Source organism: Pleurodeles waltl, chromosome 7 (genome assembly GCF_031143425.1).
Source record: "Pleurodeles waltl isolate 20211129_DDA chromosome 7, aPleWal1.hap1.20221129, whole genome shotgun sequence".
Classification (NCBI taxonomy): Eukaryota; Metazoa; Chordata; class Amphibia; order Caudata; family Salamandridae; genus Pleurodeles; species Pleurodeles waltl.
In genome coordinates, this window is record NC_090446.1 from 67347892 (window position 1) to 67359769 (window position 11878).

Genomic DNA, 11878 nt, shown 5'->3' on the forward strand with positions numbered 1-11878 from the left:
CACTAATGTTATCACAGATAATCCTTGTGACCCTTCACATTTCTCTAAGTTGAAGTCACCTTCGGATCTAAAAGAAACCTGTTTTGATTGTGTTGAAAATCACAAACATTTCTCTGCACAATGCGTGTCATAGACTCCCATATATCACCCACATTAATAATAAATTAAAGGAAAATTATATTTAAAATAGTCTGTTTCAAAATTATTCATGGTCATCAAGGCAATATTCTCTGCAGAACAGAACTGGCTCCATTAAGGGACCCTTGAAAGGCTGGGGCCCTGGGCCATAGCCCACTTTGTGCGTGCCTTAAAAGGATGAAGTGACAACCACCCTGAACCAGCATTATGACCGAAAACGTTGAACACACTCCTGACATCTGCTGTGATCTGCAAGTCATGCGTTTGAATCCCAGCAAAGCTGACTCTGCTTTTCACCCTTCTCAGATTAATGAAGTTCGTACCAATAAACTAAATAATTATAAACTTCTTGTTTAAGTGGTTCGACGGCAAAACTGTAGTTTGAATCAATGAACAGAACACACGTTGTTATGCAATGCAAGACAACAGGGGCTTCCCTTTCCAAGCCGGAACAATGCACATTTTAGATCTGACATAAGCTAAGACCTTTTGATTTTATTAATTAAATTTATAAGTATAATATACCTACTTAAATAGTCTCTCAGCCAGCTCTTTTCATCCATTGGGCTGTTCTTGTGTCATTCACATTTTGCATCCTACCACTACAGCTTACAGCATGGGGCAGAGCAGCAGCCCACTTCAGCCACTGGCTAACTTCACTGAGTGGCTGCATTTTGCTGTTTTACAAGGAGCACACAGCACACAAGATAGTACCCTTCAGTACCAGTGGTTTGCTTTTACTTTATAATTATTCTAATGTGTCTTTGTGTTTAGAGTCTGAATTGAAAGAAGGACACTTTTGATGCTAGCACAAGTCACAGTGCAGCTTTATCAGATCTCATCTCCTGCTAATACTGTTGTACATTTCTATGGGAGTAGGCTTGTCTCTGGCTGCCGCTAATCCTCACCAGCTCACATTAACTCTGAATATAAACTAATCTGTGTGCTCTATCCATCCTGCCAAACCTGTCTTCTTTCTTTCTTATCTTTTTTTCATAGTTTTCCCTCTCTTTCTTTCTTTATCTTTTCCCTTTCTTTCCTTCTTTCTTTCTTATCTTTTGCCTTTCTTTCTTTCTTTCTTTCTTTCTTTCTTTCTTTCTTTCTTTCTTTCTTTCTTTCTTTCTTTCTTTCTAATAATGTATTTATTCAAACTTTCATCTTAATTTGTAATGCTGAAAATAAGAGGCATGAAATAGACACTGAAACATATATGTTTTAATGGCTTTTATTAGGTTTGTTAGGTTTTGAACTTCAATCTATGCAAAAAGGTATTAGGCTAAATACTAAAATTAGCTATTTGGTATGCACTTAAAAAAACAAAGTAGCAATTCATATGTGTTCAGAAAAATCAGAAATACGGGCTAAAATAAGGAAGGCTCTGTTAATTAAATAATCTGAAGTCATTATACCAACATCTGCTGTGGATATCGCCTAGAGATATTTAACTGGCTAGCTGCTGCAAAATACTCTTCTCCAGGATGTCGCAAGGGCATGTGGGCGCAGCATTCTAAACTGGATTTGGATAAACATTCCTTCTCAAGCTGCTTCGCTGAAAAATTGGACAACAGGACCCTTAGGGCCCTCTTAGAGTTGGGTGGTAACAAGAAATCCTACTATTAGTGGAAGGGGGTCTGAATTAAGGAGAGTCCATCAAGGAATGTTCTCAATCTTAATATTTGTAAGACCTAGGTATATCCACCAGTGGGCACACCACTAGATGGTAATCTTCCAATAGAGAGTTTTTGATACTTCCCACAAGATTTTGAGGATTTTCTGTTACTACTCAACTCTAAATTAGGCCTTCGTCCTAGAGATGGAGTCCCAGGAAAATCACTGCCTCAACTTAGATCTCAGGAAACTCATTCTTATAAACTGAGTGCCGGGATATTAATCACTGTGCATTGGACACTATGATTCTCAGTCCTAATCACTTTGTAAGACACTTTGCTTTATTAAACCTGTGCCATGATGCCCATGCACATTCTCATAAAATGTAACATCTAGTCCCTCAGTAATATGAAGATAATAGATAGGGATTCATGTCCATAAACTAAATTCTAGGTATCCCGTGTTATAAATCTTTTCTTTCTTTGTTTGCTCCTGTATGCCTTAAATTTATGCATTTTAAGATCATGTTTGCCCAAGTTCTTTCAATTATACATGGACCATTAGCATAGTCAAAGTAGTGGACTGAACGTCAGCGTGCTTGAGCCAACAAAATGAAAATCAGGATACTCATTTTCATAGCATTATCCCTAGGAAAACACAGCCTTAAAATAAATATATCTGCATAATCAGTCTGATAAACTAACCTCTCGCTCTCTCACTTCCATGCTAGGAATGATAGTCTCATGTCAGGATAGTCAGTCCCAAGCCCATTCTCTTGCCAGGATACTGTTACTTTCAATGTAAGATAACTTGGTGCCCTATTTGACTTCCACTGAGAGACTCTGCCACACACTGTTTTGACAATTATTATACTCTCTGGTTTATACTGACATTTCTATTTACGAAGCAGATTTTTTAAATAATTGTTTTCTATTCAGGCAACACATGTCCCGGATTTGCACAATGATCACCACCACTTATTGCGTTACAGCAGTTAGTTTCCTTTCTTGAAGGGTTGTATGTCAGTAAGGTACAGAAATAACGTCTGAGATAACTATTTCATACTAAGGACACTAAATATCATCCAGTTGGGTGCAGATTTTCTTTTATTATCCTCAATGGGGAATATATGTGTAAACAATATTTAGAGCACACTATTTACGTCAGAATATAGTCTGACAATGATGTTTTTGGACCGACACCTCCTGATTCATTAGAGGCCTCCTGCGAGGTTGCCACCCACGGACAGTGCTGGCTGACCAGCATCAGCAGCCATCTCTTGGTTTTACTCTTTTTTCCCCCATCACTGCCATGAATCCCACCTACTCTGAAAACGGTGACTACACTCATCTTGGAAATGAGCCTACATGTTCTTGATAAGAGATTGGTGTCTGTCTTGCTAACCGACTGGGGCCCCTCTTATTATTGCATAAATGCAGATCATTAGCTATAGTCATAGGAACAAGCACAACAGAGCTGCCACTTGACTTTTTAATGTAAGCTAGCTCTGTCTTTGTCTGCTAATTAAGTTTAAGACGTGTGGAGATCATAACACTTGAATAAACAGCCTGTTAAAGATTCCTTGGGTCTTTCACCCAATTAGAGTATTACTTGTCCATTAAATTACCTTACGATAACTGTGCAATGTTCCTTAGGTGCACATTTCTACTTGTTATCTTCTTTATGAGAGGAAACTGAGACAGAAGTGTTAACAGCCCACTGCATAAAAGGTAATCTGCAAGGTGAAGAATCTGAGAGCGATGGCACATTTGAGATTGGTTATTGTACTTCTGCTGTAGTGCACACTCCTTGCTGACAGTTGTGAGTAGGGGCAAAAGAAGATCTGCAAGTTCGTAGAAGAAGTGCTAAATATAGTTCTGGAGCATTATCTAGTAGATATTTCGCCGGTGGAACAGTCAGTGTCCTAGAGATAGCACGGCAAAGGTAATTGCACTTGCAGGTTCCTCCCTGGGAGACAACCTTCCAACAGCAAATGTATCTCTTCCTCAACAAATCAGAACATTGTCCATCACCACCCAAATCTGACTCAATCTTCAGCGGTTTCCACCAGAGGTGCACCCTAATGTAACACGCATGAGTGACTAAGAGGACCAGACCAACCCCAGCTCAGACTCATACTGACGTCTTTCGCTTTTTTCAGAAGGCTCTCATTCAATGACCTCAAGTGGCCAATATCCTGATTCTTTAAAGATAGAGCCCCTTTTCTGGCAACTGCTGCTATCCTCACTTGTTTGTGATTTTATTACAGATGCTCAATATAAGTACCACACCTATTCATGGAAATAACCATATTTGCATTAAAATATCGCTAAAATGGTGTTTTCTTAAATATGGCATCCTTTCTAGTAGTTTATGTTACTACACTTTCTGACGATCGCCCTATTTTGAAGGATCACTTAATCCTACAGGGACTCCTGCCTATTAGGGTTATGAATAAGAGATTGGAGTGTCTCCTTACCTCCCAGTCTCTCTCTCTCTCTCTCGCTTTCCCTCTCATGTTCCCTACTGTAGTCTTCCATTTAACTTTTTCCCCGATGCCATAACTATTTTTTCTATCAATATATATGTTCTTACCCACAATCACAAATGTCACTGAATTGGAACCCCGGTATTGAGTCTTAACCGAGTGTTTGGTGACTGCATGAACTTCCCTTTCACTGTCTGAAGCAGGTTTATGGTTTACTGGTATGGTTTACTGGTTAAACACCTGTATAGATATTGAGTATTGTAGGCTGTGTTGCTATTAAGATAGCACCTTTCACACACACTAAGGGCCTGATTACAACTTTGGAAGAGGGTGTTAATCCGTCCCAAATGTTACGCATATCCTGCCCACCGTATTACGAGTTCTATAGGATATAATAGAATCGTAATACGGAGGGTGGTATATCCGTCCCATTTGGGACGGATTAACACCCTCCTCCAAAGTTGTAATCAGGCCCTAAATCCTTATTCTTCCAATCACTGCAAAGTACATCAATTCACAGCCTGAGCTATCTAAAAAATGCATCCTCCTGCGTCCTATTGTCTGAGTTTCTTTCCTGAGTTTCCCACTAGGTACCTGAGAATATACATCCTCCATAATGTTTCAAACCTTCCCTTTAGAGTGCTGCCATTTATTGGTAACCTGCTGTCAGGAGTTCTTTGTCCTGCAGATGTTACCTTTTCTTCTTTCTTGTGATGCTTGTGAAAGCCAGTAAGCATTCAGGGACCATTCACCTTTAGCCACAACTCAGAATATAATTCTAGTTCTGTACAGCAGTACCAGGCTGTTGGGTTCCCTTTTGGTCAGGTTCCACTGTAGATAGGGTCAGCTGATCAGCCGACACAAGGCATCCCCATGATATGCCCCAACACCCACACCTGATGTCCCAGCTTAGTCATCTATGCACAAGGATTCTTCTGCATCTCAGGACCCATCCACACATGTGCTATCAATAGTCATTTCCTTTGACCAATACTAGACCCGGTGATACAAGTCAGCACACATAGCAAACCATGGATGTTCCGTCAAGAGTCAAATCATGCCACCATCAAGAGATTGAGATTCAGAGGAACCACTTCTGCTTTCCCCGCTGTCCAGAACCAGAAAGCATGACTGTGGGAGAAAGGATTTGCTATCACTAGACTACTTCAAGGCCATTGGAAGCTGGCACATTGGTAGAGGTCAACAGGACTGCCATACCGTTGAGTGAAAGGACATGAAGTGAAGAAGTTTGGCTGGAAGCCAAGCACAAAACATCATTACTTTTGTTGGTGAGCATCCCTTGTCCAGACTTGCACTGCAGTGTGTTTCCTCAGAAGGATAACCCTCAACAAAGCCTTCTTTAGCTTGGGGTTACCAAGGATTAAAATTAGGGAAGTCAGAGCTGGGGATCCTGCGACAACCAGAATACAAATAGAATACTGCCAGCCCCCCGCAGAGAAAACATCTCCAAAGATGATGCTTAAAGACAGGTAAAAAGAGGCATAGAGAACCAGCAGGGACATCACCGTCTTTGCCGCACTCCAGTGAGCATCCAGGCAAGGCCTCCTGAAGATATCTGCATTTTGAGCCATCTTCCTCATGTGGCGAGAAAGGGAGAGGAGGATCGACCCTGCTGCGAAGGCCAAGAGTGCGAAGGCTAGCAGTGAGACCACCAGGTAAATGTGAAAGATGCAGTTGCATCTGCTCTGGAACTGAAACGCATTTGTTGAGTTGTTGCCGAGGGAACGGGAAGTGTTGTTGCCTATGGGGCTTCTATGTAGGTCCCAGACCAATGGAATTCCAATGCATGCAGACCCCAATACCGAGCCCAAGAGCAGCCAAGGCACTACCTGGAGGAACCGCTGCTTCAGCCAAGTGCAGAATAGTTGCTTGTAAGTCACAATCTTAGCACAGTAGTACACACAGAGCCAGGTGGCACACCAGAGGCTGGAGAAGGAAAGGGACACGAGGACAGCCAAGAAGGGAATGACAACATGAGTGACAAAATAGAATTCTGTCCATAAGTAAAAGTAGAGCTCGTTCACTGCCACAACACTCTGTAGGCAAAAATTTGCAACAGCTACGCTGGCGAGAAGGCGTTCACTCCTGGTGATGCTACTGCCCGGCCGCCTTGCCACAATATTTACAAGAGTAAAGCCATTTCCACATAATCCAGCCAAAGAGAAGATCCCATGGAGGACCAAAGCTAAGGTGTGGTTCAGCATCGGCATTTTCACGTCTTCTCCCTAGTAATCCAAGTTGTGCGATTGGTCTTTCCCTCAAGCAGCAGGCAGCTTGATTGTTAGATCATCATCCCAATGGCGATATCCAGGTGCACATTTGCATTTAGGTGAGCTGTTTTTTTGCAGTACCGCAATCAAATTTGATGACCATGCAAATAGCCTTTTTCCTGTTTTCTATGTTTATCTCATCTGCTGTGTGTCTGTTGGGGGGGGGGGGCGTGTGTGTGTTTATGTGTTTGTATGTGTGGGTGATGTGTTTCTGTGTGTGTGTGCGTGCCCACATGAGAGTGTGTGTGTGTGTATAAGGTTGAAGATGAGATAAGGCGTGAGAGTTGCCAGCCTGTTTTTTAAAATATATTTATTGGAATGAGGCAATTCATTGAATAAATTAAATTCGAGCTCAAATTCTATTAAATACCTCCTCAGACCCATGAACAGCATCTGCCAGTATTTATCAATTGTTTTTTTTTTTCAAAGCATGAGATTATTCTTTGTAAGATATTAGGCGTATTTAATTGAGCCTGTGTCCAAACTCTGGGAACGCGTCTTCCTTTGAGTTCCAGTTCTGAGTATTTTTGGGCCGGGCCACTGAAGGTAAGATGAGCAGCATTTCCTCTTGGCCTGGAGGAGATAACCTCTGGTACAGCTATACCTCGAACCACTAAGTCTGGTGAAGGCTCCCATTCGTTGTCTCTCAAACAATCACAAAATATCCTCCAATATAACCCTAGCCTGGTTGATGACCAAAACACATGCTCCAGTCCTCCAGACTTGCATCAGGGGGTGGGGGCAGGCATCAGCAGTTTGTGGGTAGAATCTGTACACTTTATCTAGTGTATATTATCACTGACGCACACACAAAGGTTGCATCTGCCGAAGATTTGTGTCTCGGTTGCAATACTGCAGCTACTTATGCACTTTGTGTCACCTCAGTGTTTTTAAATAAATGGTTTCGCTAAAGGAGTGCAAAGAACCGTAAGGCATCTGATGATGAAACCGTGCTGCCTTCTCAAGGCAGAACAGTGGCCGATGAGAGTGCGGCCCACACTTAGGATTCATCTGAATGTTTCCTACGATGGCCCAAAAGTAGAATCTTGAAGACATCTCTGGACAAGGCCAAACAACATAGACATCATTTGGCGGTCGCCGGGGTCGCAGTTGCGACCCCTGGATAGCCCCTTTTGACCACTGGTACCGCCTTTGCTCCCCTGGCCACAGAGGCGGAAAAAGCAGTGCCAGGAAAACAAGGGCAGCTCGTCCTTATGGACTCCACCTAGGGTTCCACTTTACTTGTTATCTGTCAATTTTTTATTACAGTAATAGTGAATATTGTTTTTTTATTTACTATTACTGTAATAAAGAATGGATTACAATTAGCTGGATATTACCCTCTCTAGCAGTTAAGGTAAGTAAAAATACTCTTAAATATATGTTGTGTGCGTGCTTGCAGGCGAGAGTGCGTTTAAGTAAATATGTGTGTGTGTGTATGTGTAAGCATACATGCGTGTGTGAATGAAAGAAAAGGTTAAATTGTATGTGATGTTACTTACGCTACCCCTGACATTTTGGTGAATTGATGTTTATGCTGAACAGTGGTCTTAAGGGTCTTTTCGTTGTACATGGCTAACATGTAGGGAGGTCCAGAGGTTTTCTTCTCCCTCATTCTCGACCGCCTTATGCACATCATGCTGATTTAAGGGGTAGATGTACCACATACACTTTTCTGTAGTTACAGACAGGCAGAGTCCACTGTTTGCAATCTCAGAAACGTTTTTTGCAATGTCCTAAAGCTATTTTAGGAGTCTGTAAATATTTACCTACTCCTAAAATGGCTTTGCGATGTCCTACTGAAAAACAATTTGGAAGGGGCATGTTGTAGGCAACCCCATCAAGCAAGTGAGTCTGTATGAGATGTATTAATATTTTGCGACTGATATCGGGTGGCAGAACGTTGAAAAATGTCCAACTCCTGCCTTGGGGTGGTAAGGTATTCACTTTAGGGAATATTAAAAAAATGAAAGCTTTTTGGGGATTAGGCAGTGGTCTAGGGGATCACTGCCAAATTTCATACAGGTTTCACAAAATTAAGTTTTTTTAAAATACAGCACAGTTTCCATTAACAAAACTAGCCACATTTTATTTGTAAAAAGCTTACTTTATTAAAAGGCAATTACAGACATGGTGGTTTTCTGGCCGTATCAGGGCACCACCCCATGATAGCCACCAATTGGAGTGATTTGGAATTTGCAACCAACCTCATTAAAATTCATGCAGTACCTTAGATTGTGATTCACTCTGATTCAAAGTTTTATGAATCAACCTATTATTACTTAGGTTCTTTTGCAAAAAAATTTATGAGCCACAATAATACTGGTTGAAAATTGCAACCAATTTTAAGTACTTTGGGCCCTAAGTGTCCCTGTGCCTTGGTCTGAAACCAGCAGTGCCGCTCTTCAACTGGTTCCGCCGTTGCTTGCATACAATAACTACAATCTACAACTTTGGGCTCAAGAGTTGGGGACTGTGGAGATGGGCGGGTTGTCAGGCCACATGGTAATCAGGGCTGAAAGAAACACAGCCTTCAAAATGCAAAGCACCTTCATCCAACTCACTGCTAGTTATTTGCATTTACTTAACAATAATTGAATATCTAGCGTGATCTAGGTCCTCGGACATTTAAATGCTGATCCAACCTTTAGTTTCAATAGAAATGCCTAAGGCTGGATCAATAATATGAAGGTGTCACAGGGTAGCCAAAAGGGGCGGCTCATCCATAGGAGTTTGAGGGCATTGACCCCCATGTGTGCCACTATACCCCAAACAGATTCCATATGTTTGTGCATTTGGTTCCTGTAAGGTAGAGGCAGGGCTACGTAGCAATCTGGCGAGGACTGAATGAAGCAAAAACAAGCAAAGCGATGGACGGAATGCTGAACATTGTCAAACATTCACCCCCAGTACAGTGATCTGGGCCTAAATCCATCGTTTTTTGCTGCCCATGCCATTCCAGTTTGGACCCAGCCATATGCAAATCAGTCTTGACCCTGTTCCCCATGGGAACAGTCCAGCCCGAACTGCTAGGCCAGGTCTTCCCTGGACTGGAAACAAGCATCCTGGGACCGGTTTCGGGGTTTCACCCCTCATCAGCCAGGCTAGCTTGAATCCAGTGGCATGGGAAGCACAGGACCCACGTCTGGGCATACCCTTCCCACTTAGGGCGACAAAGCAAAAACAACAAGCGATGGACGGAATGCTGAACATTGTCAAACATTCACCTCCAGTACAGTGATCTGGGCCTAAATCCATCGTTTTTTTGCTGCCCATGCCATTCCAGTTTGGACCCAGCCATATGCAAATCAGTCTTGACCCTGTTTCCCATGGGAACAGTCCAGCCTGAACTGCTAGGCCAGGTCTTCCCTGGACTGGAAACAAGCATCCTGGGACCGGTTTCGGGGTTTCACCCCTCATCAGCCAGGCTAGCTTGAATCCAGAGGACCGAATGAGCCTGTGTTAATGAACCGTGCATGTCAGATTGGCCAGTATTTTGGCTGTGGCCAGCCTGACATGTGCAGTTGAGTCCTCTATAATCAACGAAATCTGGCAACAGAAAGAGCTTCCACACATCCCTATCAATCTCTGCAGGAGCGATGGGTTTCCCTTACCCAGCCAATCCTGGCACTGCTCTTTTGTTGTTTGGTATGAACTCAGCATGCAGCAGTGCTTGGATTTGTTACGATGCTATTACTCAGCATTCACATCTTTGCCTATCAGCGCAAAGTGGTAGGATCGGATCATCAAGTCTGATCAAGGTAAGAATTTGTTTTTTATACTTATTTAATACCAGTGCTCATAATATGCTGCAAAGTTACATTTGAATCTCAGAGGTTATCGGTGCACATTCTATATAAATAAAGTGTACCTATAAATAATGTGTGCCCTCATCACCTCCGCAATTTAAATTTAAGCATGTCCGACTTTTACAATATGATTTACTTTCTCCATGCTACACCTGTCCTTCCACTTTCAAAAGATGCCAGCCGCCATTGGTTGCCAAGTATCCTTTTATCACATGCAACTAAAAAAGAAGTAGATGTGCTCTCTACTTCTCTCTCTCCCTCTCTCTCTCACTCTCCGTTACTGCTTCCTCATGAAATTGGCTGGTCCGTCACCTATTGCCTATCCTGTCTGCCATGATGCGCTTTGCCAGGATAAGCATCAGACATGGAGAACTTCGGGGAGTCTGCCCACCTGTGTGTTGGTGAGACCTACTGTCTGGCTGCCTAGCCCTAGGAAACTCAAATACAGCCTTTGCTTTTGGTGGAGGCTGTCAGGGTCCCCTTAATAACACATGCTGTTGGCCCCCTGCCATCCATGCGTAGTTCAGTAGCATGGTGGACTCAAAGTCTTCCCAATGAAAGGAATTCATCGAGCACTCCTTGTCTTTTCTCCATAACCAGCTCCTAATTAATTGTATCTACAGGAAAGTAATTTCTTAAATTTTCTTAAACTTTGCGAAAAAATGCTATTTTGTGACTAAATAAACTCGCTGAGAAAAGGCCTGCAGACATTTTCCACCCTGGCTGGTTTCGATTAAGATTGAAAACTATCTGGCTAGGAGGTAATATTATCTTGTAATGTGAGAAAACATCAAATCAGCAGAAGAAATCATTAAAAGTCAAAGCTGAACCATGAATCTTCACAAACGTTCCTAAGGACAAAAAAAGAGAACTTGGCAGAACTTTTCCAAATATAAAAATTGCTCACGCTTACACCGTGCCCCTTTCTTTCGTCCTATTTGTTTCTCACCAGCATCCTCTCCCACCGGGATCTTCTCTCCTCTGTGATCACAAAGAGTCAAGATGTAGCTTTCAACCCCACCCAGCTGTCCCATGGGGGTGACCCAAATAGGAGAGAAGAATCTCCTGCAAATAGAGTCTGCCCCAGGAGACTGCACTCAGGCTGTCATCACCTGCCAGGAAATCTAGGGTGAATAAGCCAGTGCAGGGTCATCTTAAGCCTTTGAGGGCCCTCAGCAAAACGGACAGTGGGGGCAATTGTATTTATGAACCAATTTCAGCTCTTTCATGCCCTCCATGTCCAGGTCACTCACATTGCACAGTACTCTGGTCATAATGCTAAGGCCCAGATTCACAAGAAAATGACAGTGCGCGTCGCTGCGCCAAATTTGGCAGTGACACACTCTCTCATTTTCAAAACGCAGGGTGGCGTTAGATTTTGGCACTGCCTCAGGTTTACGAAAATTCTTATATCCGGTGCAGAGTCAAAATGCAATGGGTGTTGCTGTGGAACGCCCACTGCAACACCCATTGCAGACTCCTTCCTCTCAAAGTGCTGCGTGTGAAGGGGCCGTATTTATGAAGTGGCTTTAAGCCAGAAAAAG

General features: G+C 42.7%; 1 protein-coding gene across 1 annotated transcript; it reads right to left on the minus strand.

The window, feature by feature from the left end:
- Positions 1–5511: 5511 nt before the first annotated feature.
- On the minus strand, positions 5512–6465 carry LOC138246805 (taste receptor type 2 member 40-like). Its single transcript, XM_069201568.1, has one exon. The coding sequence runs from the start codon at positions 6463–6465 to the stop codon at positions 5512–5514; it is 954 nt and encodes a 317-aa protein (XP_069057669.1).
- Positions 6466–11878: the final 5413 nt, after the last annotated feature.

Coding starts and splice junctions, on each gene's coding strand:
- LOC138246805 (XM_069201568.1), bottom strand. CDS start 6,465: ATGCCGATGCTGAACCACACCTTAGCTTTGGTCCTCCATGGGATCTTC.